This window comes from Folsomia candida, unplaced genomic scaffold (assembly GCF_002217175.1).
Source record: "Folsomia candida strain VU population unplaced genomic scaffold, ASM221717v1 Fcan01_Sc003, whole genome shotgun sequence".
NCBI lineage: Eukaryota > Metazoa > Arthropoda > Collembola > Entomobryomorpha > Isotomidae > Folsomia > Folsomia candida.
In genome coordinates this window covers 11,083,735-11,104,159 of record NW_019091195.1, presented here as the reverse complement: position 1 = coordinate 11,104,159, position 20,425 = coordinate 11,083,735, and the positions used below count along the sequence as shown (strand labels likewise).

Below are 20,425 nucleotides of genomic sequence, written 5' to 3'. Positions count from 1 at the left end.
TAAATCACATCAAATAACTGCCGGCTTTCTCCATATGCCACAAATATGCGGAGAAAGTAGGTGAAAGTTGTCTCACAGTACCCTTACCGATGCGGGAATTGCAACCTGCGATGACTTACTATACTTACTGTATTTGCACAAACATTCCAATCTTGTTAGAAAATATTTTAATTAACTTTTAGAATTAGCTGCCCGATTTCAGGAGTCGTCTTAAATTCTGTATCAGTTTTTGGTCGTATTTAATTTGGATAGCAATTTGCTATTAGCAAGCCTCGCAGATGTTGAAGTACCGTCCATCTCAATCTCTCCTCGTTCAATCAATAACGACTACATATGACGTGACACATTTTAATACACTTTATTAATTTATATGTAACAAGCTGATAATTGCAAATTATTAGTTATCTTCAAGGACTAGTCCAGTACCGCCTAGCTAAGAAAACATGGGCTTTGTCGTCCAGTGCAGTGCCTGATAAATAAATTACAAAATAGGGGTGGATGTCAACCTTCTGCTGCTCAAAAGTCAAACAGCAAACGAGGAAGGTGACTTATTGTTGGTCCCTTCTCCAGTCGTCTGACGACAATGAATTCAGAGCAGGGAGTGGTCAACTGGTCAGTGTTCTCATGCTCTCAGAATCTCCCTGCAATTCTTAACGATCCGAACAGAGGAAAACAAGTAATATTTTTTAATCCAATAATATATTTGTTGTATGTATGGTGTCGATTGTCAATTTAACTTTTTAATCATTTTGTATTTATAGAAAGATTTCTTTACAAAGACGTGGGGAGAGGCTTTTGTAGAACAGACTGTGATTCCCCCATCGCCTCTACTTGAAGATGTGCCAAACTCTTACTTTGCAACATACTACAAAAAATTATTGAAGGTATGCCTATTTTTGCTATATTTATTGTAACATTTCTTGATTTGGCTGTTGATTCATCAATTGTCAAACCACATATAAGCTATTTACTTTTAGAGAAATAAAAAATACCGTGATCGTAAGGCGTCCGGTACTGGACAAGGGTCGGTTGTACATCGCCAAGACTCTTCTCACATTTTATTTCCACAATTCGGGCTCAAGGACTCTGCACAGTTGTTAAAAACCGAAGCGAATCCAATTCCAAAAATATTTTTTAGCCAAATATTTTCGTTGGCTAATAATGAAACGTTCCGTGAAGTGTTCATCGTTGATGGCAGTGGTCTTCCGAGTAAACTAATACAGGTAAATCATGCAGTACACCACGTTAGAAAAATTGGTCATGAAAATTCTTTGAATTTTAGGACAAGCTTAGTCATTATTTGGACCTAGTGGAGGTAGGCCTTGGTAAGCAACCATTTAATTTGATAACCCCTGTTATAATTAGAGTTTCATCTAGCTTTGCTCTATGAATTTCTAATAAAATGTCCTACTGGTCGTTCTCACTCACACCAGCTCAACAAATCAGTAAAAAATCTTCCGCTTTCTTTTCTGCTGTTTCTACACAAGACAAAGTTGCAGAAAAAGTTACACATGCCATCGAAGTTGTGAAGAGGATAAAGTATGATATAAATCATATTCATTATTCGTGTGGCTGGGGTGTAAATTTAAAATTGTAATTATTTATTTTTTAGGAACGATGTGGTAGAAATTAAGGATGAAAACGTTATCACACCCTTCACGATCATCAAGCTTCAGAAAAGAAAAGACAATTACACTCTTCTGTATCAAAAGGTGATTTGACGCTTAAACTTCTTTTCGATGAAATTAAGATAGTGTTTCTCGTTAATTTGTTATATTTTCCAATAGTTGCAACTAATGTCGACAGTTCATCAAGCACAAAGGGCGATTCAGTCATTACTAGGAAATTCAGATTATGTGGGTGCGTTGGATCTCATATCAACAACCCAGGATGTACTGATAAAGGTGCAAAAAGTTTCTTTAATCAAAAATTCAAGTGAAATGTACTCTTAGGTGCATGAAAACCAAAGACTATTTAATATTTGTGATGCATCACGATGCGACGCTTTATTCTGAGCTGATGCCTAATTTTCCTAAATCTCGCTACAAATAAGGAAAAGACATGTTTCTCATAAACTAACGTTGACTTTATGTTATTTTCATGTTCTCATCATCTTATAAAGGAGCTTCAAGGATATATATCGTTTAGGTATAGCACGTTTTTCATTTGTTCCAATTATTACTTCAGTTTCTGATGGTTGTTTTATATTTTTCAGACACTTGGATTCTCAGCTTGTGGAAATACGAAATGCAATTGAAAAAATGTTAAGGGCTGAGCTTGAGAGAAACTTATCTGCAGACTTAAATAGACCCGTGGAACAAGTTAGTGTTTTTTGTGATAAGGTATGTACGGATCTATATGGTTTTATGCAGCATAAACTGAGCATACAATTATTATAAAATCTTGCTTATCTATTTAAGGATCGTCTCATCTCAATTATTTTCGGTCATTTCCGCTTGGGAAAAATCGGTAAGGTATAGATAGGTTCCTACTGAAAATATATATCATACGTAAGCAAAATAATTATTAGAAAATAGCATCAGTTACATATGTAATGTATGTACGAAAGCTAAAGAATGTTCAGAATTTGTGTGCATAAAACTCATTATTAAGTATTAACCAATTGGAAGGGGTTACAACAATCAGTAAGGAATGCTCATGAATTTACGATCTCCTTGGGAAGTACTCGGCAGAATCTCATACACAGTACTTATTATCAGGGACGATATCATATTATCTGGGACCTTGATTCATGGGTTGTTCCTTTGTGAAATCTCTTGGGTAGTTATTCCACAGCCTCATGTAGGTTAACTTAGGATTAGTCAAAAGTTACCTTTTCTCCAACCAAGCCTGTGCCGATTGAGTTTCCGACTGTCGTACTGCATTGATTGAATGCAGTACGACGATAGAAAAATGATAGATTTCTATCCGTATACACTTGATCGTTGACACCGTTACATAACCAAACCATGTATGTTTTTATTTTAATCTAATTAAAATTTTTCGAAAAATACAGCTGCTATTGTAAGCGTGCTGGCAAAGGAATTGAGTACGGCGATGACTACAACCTGCAAACAAACTTTAATTGAAGCGGTAAGGTAAAGTTAATTGTTGAAAGTAAACTTTGATTTTATTATTAATATTTATTTATTAACATAAATAAACATTGATAAACTATGATTTAATTTAATTTAGGTTAGACCATAGTTTGCCCCTTGGCATATTTTTTTTATCTAATACATCACTATTCCTAGGATTGAAAAGTATGATAAACTATTTTTTTTCAGATTTCGGAATCAGACTCAAAATCTGATTCGCTTATAAATAGCAACTCCATGTTACAAGGGATTGTTCATTTACCCTCCGAACTATGGATCAAAATGATAACTCAACTTGGTGATCGCTTGGTGATTTTTATGGAACATATGCGTGTAAGTGTACCATGCTGTCAAACTCACCTCTTCAGGAATATCTACAAAATAGAATTGGTTTCTTTTCAGGATGTGATTTTATTATTCCAAAGCTGTGCTGACTCTGCCATTGGGAGGTCTTCCAGTGATGTCGCTGGAACTTACATGTATGATATAAAATAATCGAATATTCTAAACTCATGTATTAAATTAAATTGTTAGATAGCGTGCACATGAAGTATAATTCCATCTACAACATTTATAGGTCCGATAATGACGAGACATTAATATCCGAAGAGTTGTATAATAATTTTTCCACCGAACTGGCAACTCAATTGGAAAAGACTACCGATAATGCGGATGAAAAGTTTACTGGAATGCTACGATATCGAAAAACTTATTTAATTCGCAATGAAGTTTTACCCACCTTGCAGGTATTTATTACTATGCGCTATGTACTACTACTATTAAAGAGTTCACATTTCACATGTCTAATTTTAAACACTGTAGGTTGTCAAAACATTTACGTCGCAGTTGGAGAAATTTGCCAACTCCTTGCATCCTAATGTGACAAAGTCATTCAAGTTTAAATGTGTATTGGAAATGAAAGTACAAATTACAGAGTTTGTGAGAAACTTTCACGGAAAACAAATCGAAAGTATGAATGCAGCTCTGGATCGTGAAAAGTGGAAAGTGGCCAACGAAGACAAAGTGAAAAAAATTTGGCCAAGTGTAAAAATCAAGCGAATATTAGAAACTAGAACCCTCCTCTCGGAATCCCAAAGTAAAGATGATGCTGCCTTGACCCTGACAAATAATAATAATGCTAATACTGTTGCTGATTTGGTCCCCAACGGTGGTAGAGAATCTGTGATAAATGGATGTGATGAAGGAACAGTTTTTACGGCAGAAGTATTCTATTTGCTTTTGGATGCAATAGTTGAATACTGTCAACTCTTTGTGGTAACTGGAACTGCGGAAGTCGTACTTGGGGTTGTAGAACTACTTCGAGTTGCCAACAATCGAGTTAATCATCTTATTCTGGGGGCTGGAGCTGTGGAACTAAAAGTTTGCAAATCCATAACGGTCACTATTCTTGTAATAGTTTTAAGAGGACTTCACTTAATCGCAGAGTCCGTGGCAGAAGTCAAAGACATATTTGACTCAAATTTAGTGTCTGCCAAGAGCCAGCATGTGGTACGTACGTTAATAAAAATGATTTATTTTATTTTGCGGCATTAATAAAATTGTAATTATACACTATTTATTCCATGTTTTGCAGTTAAAACAAATTAGTGCTGTGCATCAAGAATATTGTCGACATGCAGAATCAGTGGAAAACAAAATGGTTTCAATTATGGAAGATGTCATTAATGCTGAACTAAATGCATGGGAAGCTCGTCCACCTGTACCATCCACACCTATTAATAATGTTTCCAGAAATATCGTTAAATTTAGAGAAGCTATTGGAGCCGTTTTAGATGAGAAACAGGTATGTCACTGCTGGTTGTATAAATTGCAAGGGCTTGTAGTGTTTTTTTTTCTATTCGTACTTCGTTTTTGTTTTCAGATTTCTCAGCTCTTTATTAAAATTGATAAAGTTTTCCGAACAAAACTAAAAGAAAGAATCGCAGATTTAGGAATTCGTAAGGATGGGGGTCCTCGTCAAGGGTAATTTCATATGTATAAATTCGACGCGGCGCAAAGCTTTAATAATGCAATAATTCAACCTGAATTACATGAAAGGTTTTGCTCTTTACAGTGTCGTAACTTCAGAAATGATGCACTATGCAGAAAGTGTGAGGAAACTCAACATTTTACCAGCTAACATTATAAGCAATTCGTTTTTAACAAACGATTTGTGGAGCTGATTGTTGTTGGCCATCATAATACCGAATATAATATACCTATACATATATATCTATTATGCAGATTGTTTTATAAGAATATTTAGTCCATTTTCACGGAGAGGATGTCATTTCTAGTCTCATTTGCCTTGCAACTATTTTTATAATGAAATATCGGTAAACGAATGTGTACTTGTTTGGAATTTACGATCAAGCGGAGAGAGTAAGATAATAAATTAATATGCAATTTTACTATTGACCGATTTTATCATCATATATTACTTTTTGATTTGGTAATGTTACTTACAATTTTGAGGCAATTATTGGAAAGACAAGGATAATGATGATGGTGGGCGATATCACTTTGCACAATTAAGTAGGTCCTCGTTCTGGTCGTAATGAAATTTGACCAGTAGTCAAAGGCTCCTATATTTTTCAGTAAGGTTATTAGAATGGCGGCGGCGTGACCGCAACTGCAACTTCAATAGGTGAGAGTTGGGGTTGTTGCATTGCAATCAGCTTTTGGCGTTTCTCTTCCATGAGACGATCCCTGTGTTGATGAATAAAGTCGTAAATGTTTGGGAGTCCGGTCTGGAAGGAAGTCAGTGCAATTCTTATATATCACATTGAATATATGTAATCCGGAACATATCACTTGAAATTCGGGCTTAATTACCATTACACAAGCGGATAAAGCTGAGCGAAAAATATTCATATCTGTAGCCTCGTACCACTCATTCGTTCTCTCGTCATAGCACTCCACATTGTATGTCGTGGAAGTCCCAGTGAACCCTGAGCATGGACAAGGTCAAACTACGAAAATGTCACCTTATATTCGATTGATTGACATATTACCCCCAATACAGAACAGCAGTTCATCAATTACTTCGATAGCAAAGTTACTTTGGGGATTGCACATACAGAAAAACAAAGGTCAGTTGTCACAACTAATTCAGCAAAGGAAGAAAGGTTGTGTTAAATAGGTTTGAAAGGGTAGAACTGTCAATAATCAGATTTCCAAGTATCCGGTATTTATTATAGGAGTGAGTGGTCATATGAACATTATAATATAATGGAAAGTATATTGGAAAAGTATATTATACTTTTCCAAATATGTATGAGCCCAATTTGTAATCGTTTCAATTTTTAACTGCCTCCAGAAATTCCAAACAAAAATTGTACCACGTTTTGCTCAACTTTATACACAACTCCTCCCATTACCACTGGAACTGTTTATTCACTAGAGTTTATTCACTAGTTTACTAAAGTAAATCTACAATTTGTAGTCTACAAATCAAACTATCATACTCAAACTAATATAACACAACCTTTACTCCTCATTAATGTACCGTACTTGGTGAATAACAAGGGCACCTTACCTTCGGGGATTGTACATGTCAGGAATTATTGTCCACGAGCTGTACGATTATTGTTTTTTTAAAAATTTAAATGTTCTAATTTCGAAAATTTCTCGCATTTTATAAAAATAATAAGCAATGGAGTCAACTGACTTGTTTTCCGGATTGTATTTTTCTCCGCTGGCCATCCTGGAAATGCCGTTAAATCCCCCAATGACGTAGAGAAAGTTGTGATACGAAACACAAGCCACTCCGGATCGCCTGTGTCGCATGGAAGCAATCGTCGTCCACTGATTTGTGTCCGGACTGTAACACTCACATGAGTTGAGACACTCGATCCCATTGAATCCTCCACATATGTAGATCTTATCATTGATGGAAGTGGCAGAAGCTGGAAAAATACCGTATCGAATGAAATACCAAGTCTTGATACGAATAGTTTGAAATGGGAGAATATTTCCTATCCCAGGGCAAGAGACAAAATGCCTCTAGACACGACAATCCCGAAACAAGGATTAATCGTCCGACAATAGGAAATTCAAACATAATTTGTCAGTGCTGAACAAGTCGTGAGCCATGTCTACGATCGTCAAAAACATATAGAAAATGTTTTCTCTCCTATTAACCGAACTTGAGCACTTTGAGTATTACACTATGAAAATATATTACAAATAATACACACATTTATATATTAATACACACAATGTTTTTCATTGATACGAATAATTTTGGTAAAATCAAAAGTGGGATACTATCTGTAAATAATTATTAAGAGTACGTTTACCGTCTGATCGTTGACAATTCATTGGACACACGTTCGTCCACTGGTTAAGACTCAGATCATATCTTTCGCAAGTGTTCTGTCTGTGGTGTCCATCGTATCCTCCTGCGTGTAAAATAATGATGACCCATAAATAATACAACTCGTCAGAGTTAGAAGGTACATTTCAAATATTAACTTGCACAGTTTACCCATTGCATAAATTTTGTCAGTTTGGATTAGTGCGACGGAAACGTAACATCTTCTGCAATGCATTGCAGCAACATTTCTCCATTGTTTGGTAACAGCGTTGAATGCACGACACGAGTTAAAGTAGTCGATTCCATCAAACCCACCTGCGGAATAAATTATTCGTTGAATAACTTAATGACCGTATCATTTCAACATGAGCCCACATACCAATTACAAAAATTTCAAATCCAATCGCAACGGTCCCGTGGTAGGCTCTTGGTCCTGAAGTAGACATAAATACGTGGCTTGATGATGCAGAAAACTAATTAAACTGAGGAGGAGCTGTGCTTCGTACCTGTGGGATCAACTTCTTCAACTCGAACCCAACGGTCAGCCCTAATGAAACCAGTAAACAATGAAAATTAACCATTGCATTCAATATGCATATAATTACATACGTAGCAAACAAAGAAAACAAATTATGGGCATTGTATTGTATGTATATGTACCTCGTGTCATACGTCTCAATGTAACTCGTTGGTGCACCTCCAGACCTATGAAATTTATTAGATGCTTTAAAAATAAAGAATGCTGACACAGTGAAAATTGAAGAAATAATTCATAAATTTACCATCCTCCAATTGCAAACATGATTTCATATGGAATTCGAGGCTTGGCGATTCCAGGAGTAGGAACATGGTCCGTCATTGACAGAGGTGACGATGTGGTGAACTGTAACCTACATAATTGCATGAAGCCTTTGATGTAGGGTGACCATATTTGTCCTGACTAAAACCGGGACATTTTTTGGCCAAAAAAATTTTCCATAATATCTAGTCCTTGGCGAAAAAATTTTGAATATCTAGTGCTTGGCGAAAAAATTTTCCAAAATATCTAGTGCTTGGCCAAAAAATTTTCCAAAATATCTAGTCCTTGGCGAAAAATTTTTGAACAATATCTAGTGCTTGGCCAAAAAATTTTCCAAAATATCTAGTGCTTGGCCAAAAAATTTTCCAAAATATCTAGTGCTTGGCCAAAAAATTTTCCATAATATCTAGTCCTTGGCGAAAAAATTTTGAATATCTAGTGCTTGGCGAAAAAATTTTCCAAAATATCTAGTCCTTGGCGAAAAATTTTTGAACAATATCTAGTGCTTGGCGAAAAAATTTTCCAAAATATCTAGTGCTTGGCCAAAAAATTTTCCAAAATATCTAGTCCTTGGCGAAAAATTTTTGAATAATATCTAGTGCTTGGCGAAAAAATTTTCCAAAATATCTAGTGCTTGGCCAAAAAATTTTCCAAAATATCTAGTGCTTGGCCAAAAAATTTTCCAAAATATCTAGTGCTTGGCCAAAAAATTTTCCATAATATCTAGTCCTTGGCGAAAAAATTTTGAATATCTAGTGCTTGGCGAAAAAATTTTCCAAAATATCTAGTCCTTGGCGAAAAATTTTTGAACAATATCTAGTGCTTGGCGAAAAAATTTTCCAAAATATCTAGTGCTTGGCCAAAAAATTTTCCAAAATATCTAGTGCTTGGCCAAAAAATTTTCCAAAATATCTAGTGCTTGGCCAAAAAATTTTCCAAAATATCTAGTCCTTGGCGAAAAATTTTTGAATAATATCTAGTGCTTGGCGAAAAAATTTTCCAAAATATCTAGTGCTTGGCCAAAAAATTTTCCAAAATATCTAGTGCTTGGCCAAAAAATTTTCAATAAGATCTAGTGCTTAGCGGTTCAGATATCACCGAATTTTAAGAAAGAACCAGGAAAGCCAATTAAGAACATATTGCATGCAAGTTACTGGTATTTATCTACTTTTTCATCAATATTTTGGCGAAAAAGTGATATAATTTAATTTTTTCCTACGATTTTAAAAACCGGGACACTTTGTCAAAACCGGGACATTTTCGGGACGCCGGGACAAGTTTTGAAAACCGGGACATGTCCCGGCTAATAAACCGGGACGTATGGTCACCCTACTTTGATGAGATGAAGATTATAAGAAGGCATGTCAAGGAGACGTCGGATAACGTACAGAAATCGAAGCGTTTCAATGATTATTGGTCGACATCCCTCATTCCCATGGACGTAGGTGTGATCCTTGACATGTTCCATGAAATATTGGGTTTCCATCAACCCGGTTCGAATTTGTCGGAGAAGATTCACAATATAAATGTTTCGATTCTCAGGGTTATGGTCAATCCAGCGAATGGCTGCTTCCCACACCACCTCCTCATTTTTAACATTTAGCTCGTCATCCCCAAAAATGGATAAGATTTCTATTAGATTCAGTTCCAAGAGTTCGTCACTGTCTCTGGTGACGTCCGCAAAGTTTCTCATTAGAAATTGATGAGCTGTTGTGTGAAGTTCGTGACAAAACCAATCTCTGTAACAAAATGCGTATCAATAATCAATGAGTCAGCAATACTTTTTGACACAACGTCACATATTGAAGAATGCAAATAAACTGAGGGTCATTAAATGCTTGTTACCGTGCAAATTGACGGATACTGAGCACATTTTGGGGGCTGATTTGGCTTTCAATAAATGTTGTGCACTCATTCCTCAATGCCACGAGGCCGAGGTAGTCTGCTGCTTCCAAGACCTTCAAAACCATTGTTCATTACCGATAACTCATGCATATAGAAACGCCAAATACGATTTGGATATATAAATAAAAGACCAATTTTTTTCCTAATTCCTTTATGAAAAATTATTTCATGTTTAATATAGTATACTTAGCAAGTATTTTGCAGGTATTATAATTATTTTCAACAGTTAACCAGTCATAAGTTGACTACGACCGGACCGGGATTGCTTTGACTCACCGGTATTACAATGTCCTCATGGAGCCAAACTTTCCTCGTGTACATGAAGTGCAATAGAAATTTGAGCAATCCAGCTCTGACGTTGTGAATTATCACGTCCGTCTCGCAGTATTTGTGAAGTGTGGTGGTGAATAAAGCGCTGGAAATATAAAGCCAATTTGTTGTTTTATCGTAATTTACATACCCAAGTTTCCCCCGCAGGTCGCCCACTAATTTCAACTGCCTGAAGTGATTATCTCTGCTTACCGGAAGTACTCCGAGTCCGCCATCAGGACGACTCTGTGGACATGGAAAACCCCTCCGTCCGACGTCCTCAGTACTGCGTCACAGTGGGTGCTTTTCTGGAGGAGACCAACAAGTTTGTAATATGCATTCAAAGCATTTTCTAGAGGGGTATGTGGTGAACAGTGCCCGTTGCAGATATGAGTGCATCGTTGCGCCTGTAATTTACGTATAGTTCGGTAGTTTGACAGTCTTTGTCTGAAATAAGTAAACTGGGACCCAACAAAATTGATTATCAATTTGAGCAGACCTTGAAGGAAGGAAGACCTTTTCTGAGCAGTAAGGCTTCATTTTCAGGGTCTTCCGAACTGCATGACTCGTTATTGTTGTTGGAATCAGTCACGTCCGCCATCTTCCTCGTGACCAACAAGTTACAAAAATATATGCATTCGACTGTCAGAGTCAAAGCATTTTCCTTGCTACCCTCATTCCTATTTCAGAAAAGGATAAATTCCCATGGGGACTCCTTTACACGATCGAAGTGGGCAGAATGCGTAACAAATTCGGCGTCATGTGGATTTTGTCTTCACCGATTAATTTGTGCCATCAGAACCCAAATATGTTTTACACAAATCTGGTGATTTCAGAACGCTGTCACGCTGAACAGTGTCTTTTATTTTATATATTTATATAATATATGTTTTGTTTAAAAATTTGTTTAAAATTTGAATTTTATAAATTATATAAATTATACAATTGTGTATAAAATTCTACCAAAATTTTGTTGTAATATGAATTTACTCTGTATGGATCAAAAAGATATTTAAAATATGCACAGGATTATATTATTAAACAGGAATGAAAAGGCAAAATGTGCATAACAAATGGCTTGCTCATAGAATCCATGAATTTCCCTTTGATGATATTATATAACGTTTCTTTATTACTTCAATAATTTTAACTTAGGGTTATTACCACGTGTTACAATTTAATTTAACTCAGGTATATAACAAATACGTTAAATCACTTATCATCACTTGCTGTTTTGTGGTTGTGGAGAAAACGGTTCAAACTGAGCATAATTATCGATATACACAGAAGCAAGCCTTAAAAAGCATCATGATAATAAATCTTTCCACTCACCAAGTAAATTTTTGCTACAATAATACTATAAATTAAACTAATCTTTGACAAGCAGACGACGATATTTATTGGAGTTTGAACATTTGCGCAGCTGCAGTTCCTGATAAAACAACATTTAAATTACTACATAGACTATATATTCTTCAAATTAACTTGTTCTTCGCAAGCTTGTTATTTAATCTACCGGGGAACAAAAAAATAATATGACGAATTCAAATGCACTAATAATAGTTCTGCAAACTTATCATCACCATAATATGTATGTATCATATGTAAAGGGTCTTGACTTGGAATTGATTGACCTATTCTTGGGAATACAAATATATAGCACTTAAGGCCGGGCCATAATAAGGAGATGCACGGCTGTATCTGCTGCACACAAAAATTGAAAATTATCCGTTAAGTCCGTAGTTGGGTATATTTTGATTTTGAAACTGCGCAGGGTTAAACATGGGGGGAGGAGCTGTAGCTTGAGCATTAGTGTCCTCCTAAAAAATAACAATAACTTAACCCGTGGAATTATACCTAAAATGCAAACTCGTAGAGATTTATATTACCTCATAGTTTCCACCTTCATGGGCTGATAAGAAACTTGTAGGGCCTGAATCCGCTGGAACTTGAGGGGGAATAAACATATTTAGCATACCGGGGGCAGCAGCCGTAGCAGGCAACGACGGCATTTCAGCCTTTGGTTGGACGTTTGCATTAGGATTAAATACATCTACGTAATTATTTCTGGGTTCTAGTCGTGGGAAAATATAATGTTAATTATTATTACCTTGCATATATGAAGCAAAACTAAAGAAAAATTCTTGCACTTACTCAAGCCTTTGGGTCGCAAAAATTTATTTGGACCTGGTGTGGGGGCCTGAATACTACCAATACTAGCAGGACCCCCGTTCACGTTATTCGTAGGTTGACTTTGAGCCATATTTGGTTGTTGATTTTGAGGAGCATTTGGTTGATTTTGTATGGAATAAGGTTGATTATTTGGAAGACCGTGGTTGTTCAAGGAATTTTGCGAATTTGGTTGAGGCATTGACATTTGGCTTTGCATATTTGGATAAGGCGGTGGATAAGACGAAGGGGCCGACCCTCCGGTTCCCATCAAATCCGAGTCCTTAGGTGGGGGGCCCTTGGGAGCAGAGCTTTCATCGTCGTCGCCTGCTGTATTCTTCCACACTTGCGCTGCTTGGTCCCACACGATTGTTGGATTTTTATCGTCCGGAAGAATCATTGCATTCTTGTCTTTGATAAAGCTACCAAGAATCCCACTTAACCAGCCCTTCTTTTTCTCCTGCTGGTTGTTTTTAGGAAGACCATCACTAGATTTTTTGTCTTGTTGTTTTTTTACAGGTGGTGGGGGTTTGGAAATTTGCTGACGATGCTGCGGTTGTTGTGGCAGATCGTGAAACGAAGGTTGTGGGGGATTATTCTAAAAAGATAGAAATTGATGTTAGTTATAAATAATTCAATCAATTTTGACAATAACTTTACATATTCTTCGCAAATGCAACTTAGTAAAAATCAAAATCATATCCAACTAAATGGGTAAATACATACATAACATGTATGAAAATGTAAATAAATATATGAATGCAATAATAAAATATGTAAGTGCAGCAAAACGTCACAACCACAAAAATGATCAACAAATTAAATTAAAATTAATTGGCTGGATAAGCCGTTATTAGCCATTTTTTATTTAGTGAAAGGAAAGTAAATGTGTGTCCACTACTACAACACACAAAACAAGGCTTTATTATTGCGTACTGCAAAATATTCAGAAAGTACCTTATTATTCTTTAAGATATTACTAGTAGTGCGATTATTTGTCTGCTGCATATACTCATCACCATCGTATCTATCGTCGTCGTCGTAAAGGTAATCGTAGGAACAACTATCATCGTGGTCCTCGCATGGCTCATTATAATCACAGCATTCTTTATCAACTGGAAAAGTATTTGCTTTTCCCTTTCCGCCTGGGAATGTGTTAAAATGATTGGATTTCGAGATAGGCTGGTCTATGGGAAATGTTGATTTGAATTTAATTGGGCTTGAAACGGGACTACTTTTCGAAAAGTCGCGAGGAATGTTTTCAGAATTCAAACTTAAATTTTTTAGTTCACGCAAAGAAAGACTTCCAATGTTACTCAACCGGTCAATCGAATTAGATCTAAAGGAACGCCTGCTAATATCATGCGAGGAAGCAGCCACTTTGGATGATTTCTCGTGTATAACCTTTGACGTTAAGTTATCTAGTTGTCTGGCTTTCAGTGACTGCACTGTGTCACCATTTAACTCTTGGTCTTCAAATCGTACCACTTTCTTCTAAAAGGGAAACAGAGAAACACATACACATGTACAGTTTCATGTATCCTCCTCAGTAATCACAATAAATATCAATGCAATTGGTGTTCTAAAATCTGGCATCAAACATTTATCTATTTTTAATGATCATACTACGTACTATAAACTGTGTATTACGACCAGGACTAATCAGTGCGTGACTTGATTATTATGTATGAGGAAGTACTTTTTAAATGTACACTTGATTCCAGTTGCCGTGTTAATTAGTTATTAATTGGTTACCTTTAAAGACGTAGCACCGAAATTATGATCACCCAGTCCAGAGTTGAACTTGGAAGAAGGCTCTGGAGGAGGCCAGTAATTATTATTATCTGAACAACAATATAAAAATGAGTTAAATTTTACCTCTTATTAATTCTTAATGTTATTGACTATTTTTTTCCGCCTGGGACCCCCTTTTGGACTTTATTTTTTAATTTGAATGAAACCTCGAAAATCGTGTTCAGCATACTTGAATTAGCGGGTTTAGACCAATTTTGGGTCTCAAAAATTTTGTATTTGGCGCAAATGGGCGATAGTTAGTTCGTGAAGGGGGTTGACATCTCCCTGTTTTCTGAGATAACCACTGGACCGATTTTGTCCAACTGGGGCTTAAAATGATCACAAATACTTCCTCTTGAGTGGTCCTGGAGATGGTACTGATCCGTGACCTCGATGACCTAATTTTGACCTATTTTAAATTTGTCGCAAATCACGTTAAAATCGTATATAATTTTGAATACCAGCCTCAAACAATTTGTTTGGTGCAAATTATATCTAACTATGACGTTTGTAATGCAAACAGCAGTAGGTCGAAGGTCAAGAAAAACTTTAAGTTTTTATGCGTAAATATCACAATCCTTGTGCACAGCATCATAACTTAAGCTTAGTGTGACGAAATTTTGCCTCGTGTGCTTCGCACTAGCATGCCTCGCACCCCATTTGGCAAGAAAATTAAACACGTAGCACACGAATTGTTATTTATTTGTGTTTTAAACGGCGTCAGACGACATATTCATTGAGAAATATTTATTATATTGTGCCTGATGACCAACATGAGTCTACTCCCCAAACCAACGAAGTGTATTTCATATTTATCAATTTTTATGTTAACAAAGTCTCAGTGTTATTATCAAATTGCAAACTTTCGACTATACATGCAGTTATTCATTATCATCAGGCCAAGTATAGTCGACAAACTAAACATCATGCCAAGTTCTAAATTCATTGTTGAAAATGCGGAAAATTGTATATTATTACATGGTTATAATGATGGTTAATATAATTTTAATTTGTCGTTGAGGACTACTGATGTGGATATTGTTGTAAAAATCCAAATCAAAATTGTTGTAAAACTAGATAACCAAATGGGACTGACTCCAACTCATTTTTAAGAGCATATTTTGCTCTCAATGCGTCTGATGTATAATATGTTTCCTTGTGAAGAATTGCTTAGGTTCATATTGTCCTGAACAATGGGCGTTTGTGTGAGCGTTTGGTTCGAATTTTGGGTTTGAAGTGTTTAATTTTCTTGCCAAATTGGGTAAAATGCACACGAGGCAAAATTTCGTCACACTAAGCTGTGCTGTGCACAAGGATTGTGATATTTATGCATAAAAACTTAAAGTTTTTCTTGATCTTCGACATGCTGCTGTTTGCATTACAAACGTCATAGTTAGATATAATTTGCACCAAACAAATTGTTTGAGGCTGGTATTCAAAATTATATACGATTTTAACGTGATTTGCGACAAATTTAAAATAGGTCAAAATTAGGTCATCGAGGTCACGGATCAGTACCATCTCCAGGACCACTCAAGAGGAAGTATTTGTGATCATTTTAAGCCCCAGTTGGACAAAATCGGTCCAGTGGTTATCTCAGAAAACAGGGAGATGTCAACCCCCTTCACGAACTAACTATCGCCCATTTGCGCCAAATACAAATTTTTTGAGACCCAAAATTGGTCTAAACCCACTAATTCAAGTATGCTGAACACGATTTTAGAGGTTTCATTCAAATTAAAAAATAAAGTCCAAAAGGGGGTCCCAGGCGGAAAAAAATAGTCTATTATATTATATTACTACCTGGGATATTATGAAGTGGTCCATTTCCTAACTGAAAATTTGGAGCCGGTTGTTGCAAATGCAAATTACTAATCTCTGGAAGCAGGTTATTCGTTGGATCATATGATGAAACAGATGGATATGGTTGAATAGGAGGTGGCTGATCCCATTGATTAGAATTGACGTTATTGCCATTCAACCTAAAGTTTGTGGTAGCTGGTGCACTATTATTATTTTCACTTTCAGGAGCACCATCATGCTGTGAATTTGAGTTATCCGTGTAAGAAGGGATGTGATTAATATGAACATTATGTATACTGGAATCATCAATGTGATCCGATGTAGACGTAGCCAAACTTAGCTTCCTTGATGTCGACTCACTATCTAATTGATCCGCCATTTTTCTAAGGTCTTGTATCCACAATTGTTCGCCAGAAGCACAATTAACTAATCGCTCTGCCACACCAAGGATGTTCTTGGCCAACTCTTGCTCCTTTCCGTGTATTTTTTGCCTTCTTAATGATTTCGTCATTTCTTCACAATAAGAGTAAGCTTCTTGCACGAATCCAAAGTTAATTAGCTCTTTCGTGTAATTGAATTTGCTTTCAACGAATGACAAACCAACAGAAAAGTCGGGGTTCGCTAAGGATCTTGCAAACTCGTAAATTTCCGTCATTTGAGTTGCTTCTAAAACATTGCGAAGGTTGGGGTTGTATCCCAAAAGCGGCCCAATTTCTAAATCTTCTCCAATTTCTGATTCCACCATTAGGTAGCAGAACTGCGCTGCGAATATTAGCTTGCGATTAGCTATAATAAAAATCAAAATATACCAATAAGTACCAATAGCAATTTTTTAAATACTACAACTTAGTAATTACCCAACGTCTTGCCCATTGTTCTCATCGTGTTGGCCTCAAACTCAGGACTGCGTCCCATATTAGACAATAACATGGCCAGATGGGGTTTCCAATCTCCAAATGCTTCATCAGCACAACACTAAATTTATCAATTCAATTCAATAAATCAATTCATTCTGGGAATTATTTTGTGCACTTATGTGCAAATTAGTTTAAACAGACAGCTCTATTAACAACTAACCGTAACTGATGGGGGTTGTTTTCCACTCAATACATGATACAGCGTTTGTAATGGACTGTTAAGGGTCATGGTTTCATTTGCGAATCGGGCTAACACAGTTCCATGCAACTTTTCGTCCATTTTTGAAGCAAAAAATAAAGCGTGACCCCATAAACCGTTATCCATAGCATATTCTGGAATGCAACGAGAATAATTACCGTTGATAATACGAATACACATAAGTAAATAATTATGACGTACCTAAGGCCTCTCGTTTGTGTCCAAACATTAGTTTTTGATTAAATATCTTTATACACCTTTCATCAGTATCATTAGATCTATAGTTCTGAATATGATTAAGAGGTTTTCCATTTCTGACGGGATCTTCATCATGTTCATCACTGGACCGACCTGATGAGCCTAATTCACTCCCACTAGAATTCACAGATTGTCGTGGCGATTTTGATTTTAGCAACAGTTCGGCAATATCACATCCAATAGCGGACTGAAAAACAAAATAGTAATTAGTACAAGTTATTCAAGAATTGGTGCAAAAATAACGGAATGAATAATCCATGCATGTATGTATGTACCCCATTTTGACGTAGTAGTAGGATAAGCAATTCCCATAACAAAATTAAATTATCTCGATCTAGTTGATCATCATTTAAATCCAAGTCACGGATTTTCTTTTGACAGAATTGTATAATAGTGTTTTTGTGCGTTATATCTCTGCAAAAGATGATAATAAATTCAGGTATTTGGAGTGAAGAGTAAAAATAATTAGAACAAGGTCAAGGATATTGTAATTATGTATATCTCATACTTGATGAGCGGTCCAGGAAAGGCTTTAATCTCTCTATACTCTGGCTGGCGTTTCATAAGGCTCTTGTGGCTGACAAGTTCCATGTTTGGACTACCGTATCGGTTTCGAATAACGTAGCCAAGTGGTGAAAAATTAGCTGCAAGTAAATTGAAGAAACAGATACATAATTAAGTATAAACAAATCGACGTCATTGTTAGTTCAGCTACGTATATCCTTACCAATGGCATGTGGAATAGAAAATATTAGAGGTGTATTTCGTGATGGAGGAGGAGTTGGGTCTCGAGTCTCTTTAATAGATTTAAATCTGGAGTCGTCAAGGCCAATTGCTTCATCAGCAACAGAACTCCGACCTGTGCATTAGGAATTAAGTTGAAATAACAAAGTTCCAGAAACAAAAATCACATAATGGTTGCTCTAGTTCATCATCCATTCATACCAGAAATTGATGGGGGTCGTGACTTTTCTGTGCCAACGGCAGGTTTCCCAATGCCAGCATATCCAGGTACAGGAGGAAATGGAACTCGGACAGGATCTTTAGTATGTTCCAAATATTTGTGGTACCATTCCCTGTACTGGGCAGGATTTTGAGTGCGGAAGTAGCCCAGATACATTATGAACGATTGCCCTTGCGTAGTAACTATTGGGGGTTGTTGCAGGTCGAAACCTGCACCCCCAGGTATCATAAACTGATTTCTGGCAGAGTAGGGTGTGGATGATGGTGGTGGATAGTCCATATAGCCTCCGTAATGTGGGGGTCGTACATCCCTTTGATGATATCCACGGGATCGTGACTGGCTGTATTCACTTGGAGGACCTCTTACTTCACTTGGGGGACCTCGTGCTCGATAGGAATCATTTTTTGCACGTCGTCTTCTTCGCGTACTGTAATACTCGTCGTCGTGGTAGGAACTACGTGAACGTGGCCGGTCGTACTCATCATCATAGTCATAGTCTCGACGATAATATCTGCTGATAAATTAATGGCAAAATCTATTGTCCTGAGCGTAAAAATATTACATAGTGTTATTATCATCACAAAATACCTATTATTGTACGTCTCCTTGGAGGTATCAAACTCTCTCCTACTCCGATCTCTATCCCGATCACGGTCACGGTCACGATCTCGTTCGCGATCCCGATCGTTACCACGTTCAAGTTCATAAACATTATTTGCCCCCGGTAATGGCCCCTGTCCCTGTGATGATGGTGGTCCCGAGTCTCCTTGAGGCGCCATAATGGGTGGCAGTTGCGGTAGACCAAGAGGAACATGTTGAACTTGCTGTTGTAGAGTAGGATCAAATCCAAAACTAGCCTCCTGCCCTTCAGGTACATGCTGCTGCTGCTGTTGTTGTTGCTGAGCTGGGTCAAATCCGTACCCAGCCTCTTGACCTTCGGGCCCTTGGTGTTGTTGTTGAGTGGGGTCAAATGGAAAACCAGTTTCTTGTACTTGTCCTTGTAGCTGTTGTGGCAGAACAGCCGCTGCTGATGGAGGCATTGGTGGGATCATCACTGGGGGCGCCTGTCGAATGAAATTCGTGTACCCATACTGTCCATACACTTCTTCGCCATCCCCACTAATACGTTCGGATTGGTTTTGCTGCTGCTGCTGCTGTTGTTCTTCTTGATAGTAATATGGAGGAGGGTCGTTGTTCATCATCATGGGTGGTGGAGCACAGTCGTCATTATTGTTTGCCATTGTAATGACTTATTTTTATCACAATACTATTTCTCGTTTACTGCTTGTTGTTAGTAAGGTCAGCTCACACGGTAAAGGGTTTCCATTCATTTATTAATATTCAAGATTGCCAGTTGCTTCACCTGTCAGAATAATAGCACATACAATCAATAATCATCAGTACAAAACTATACTTTGGGTGAAAGTTCTGCTGGGTTCACATCTGACTACCTGATGTTTCCACCAAATCCAACACTCCTGTTACTCGTAATATGTAGTAGTAGAAGTCAGGTCCTCAACAAACCAACCAGCAGTGTCCCCACTCTCATTCCCCTCCTTCTGTGGTACGGAGTGAAAGTAATCTTCGCCGGAAGCGGATGTTTCGAGCGGCGACGACCACCGGAGGATATTCAACCAAACCCCCACACCTGCACCACAAACACCAGCACGTGGATAATCCTGGCTGCGAGATAAGGGCCTCTCTGGACGACTGGCGTTGCGATTGGAGATAATATGTTACCTTTTAATTGCGGCCATAAAGTGGAGTTGGAGTGGATTGAAGAAGAATCTGATCTGCCAACGATGCAGAAGGAGAGCAGTGGTGGAGAGACTGCGCTGCCACTGACTTTCTATAGCACCATCATATGGCCCAATTCCACCACCACCACCACC

The 20,425-nt window shown here is 37.2% G+C and overlaps 3 protein-coding genes across 5 annotated transcripts; 1 reads left to right on the top strand and 2 right to left on the bottom strand.

Annotated features, from left to right (window-relative positions):
• The first annotated feature begins 112 nt into the window (after positions 1-112).
• LOC110846643 (vacuolar protein sorting-associated protein 54) lies at positions 113-5,509 on the top strand. The gene is made up of 18 exons (XM_022093461.2): positions 113-676; positions 762-884; positions 978-1,223; positions 1,283-1,325; positions 1,434-1,539; positions 1,613-1,712; positions 1,788-1,904; positions 2,123-2,148; positions 2,216-2,342; positions 2,421-2,469; positions 3,017-3,093; positions 3,288-3,431; positions 3,501-3,577; positions 3,676-3,844; positions 3,921-4,607; positions 4,693-4,902; positions 4,981-5,081; positions 5,173-5,509. The coding sequence occupies exons 1-18, from the start codon at positions 584-586 to the stop codon at positions 5,279-5,281; spliced, it is 2,604 nt and encodes an 867-aa protein (XP_021949153.1). The 5' UTR covers positions 113-583; the 3' UTR covers positions 5,282-5,509.
• Positions 5,292-11,394, bottom strand: LOC110846981 (kelch-like protein 10). The gene is made up of 16 exons (XM_035849293.1): positions 10,929-11,394; positions 10,643-10,836; positions 10,397-10,535; positions 10,061-10,173; positions 9,604-9,954; positions 8,199-8,306; positions 8,077-8,121; positions 7,923-7,963; positions 7,796-7,849; positions 7,588-7,731; positions 7,400-7,501; positions 6,769-7,006; positions 6,637-6,675; positions 6,113-6,159; positions 5,934-6,049; positions 5,292-5,848 (listed from the first exon to the last, which is right to left on the bottom strand). Exons 1-16 carry the CDS (start codon positions 11,028-11,030, stop codon positions 5,705-5,707), a joined length of 1,977 nt encoding a protein of 658 aa, XP_035705186.1. The 5' UTR covers positions 11,031-11,394; the 3' UTR covers positions 5,292-5,704.
• A 144-nt stretch (positions 11,395-11,538) lies between these two features.
• LOC110847951 (protein transport protein Sec16A) lies at positions 11,539-20,410 on the bottom strand. Of its 3 annotated transcripts, XM_035849291.1 has the most exons (16): positions 20,274-20,410; positions 19,985-20,181; positions 19,122-19,896; positions 18,515-19,047; positions 18,297-18,428; positions 18,078-18,213; positions 17,845-17,983; positions 17,513-17,756; positions 17,273-17,445; positions 17,053-17,170; positions 16,196-16,981; positions 14,354-14,442; positions 14,003-14,092; positions 12,584-13,196; positions 12,319-12,503; positions 11,539-12,249 (listed from the first exon to the last, which is right to left on the bottom strand). In XM_035849291.1, exons 3-16 carry the CDS (start codon positions 19,772-19,774, stop codon positions 12,154-12,156), a joined length of 3,987 nt encoding a protein of 1,328 aa, XP_035705184.1. In that variant the 5' UTR covers positions 19,775-19,896; positions 19,985-20,181; positions 20,274-20,410; the 3' UTR covers positions 11,539-12,153. The 3 variants fall into 3 exon arrangements, with proteins under 3 accessions (XP_035705184.1, XP_035705185.1, XP_021950697.1); XM_035849292.1 differs by having other exon boundaries at positions 18,515-19,044; positions 19,985-20,344; XM_022095005.2 differs by lacking the exon at positions 14,003-14,092 and having other exon boundaries at positions 19,985-20,344.
• Positions 20,411-20,425: the final 15 nt, after the last annotated feature.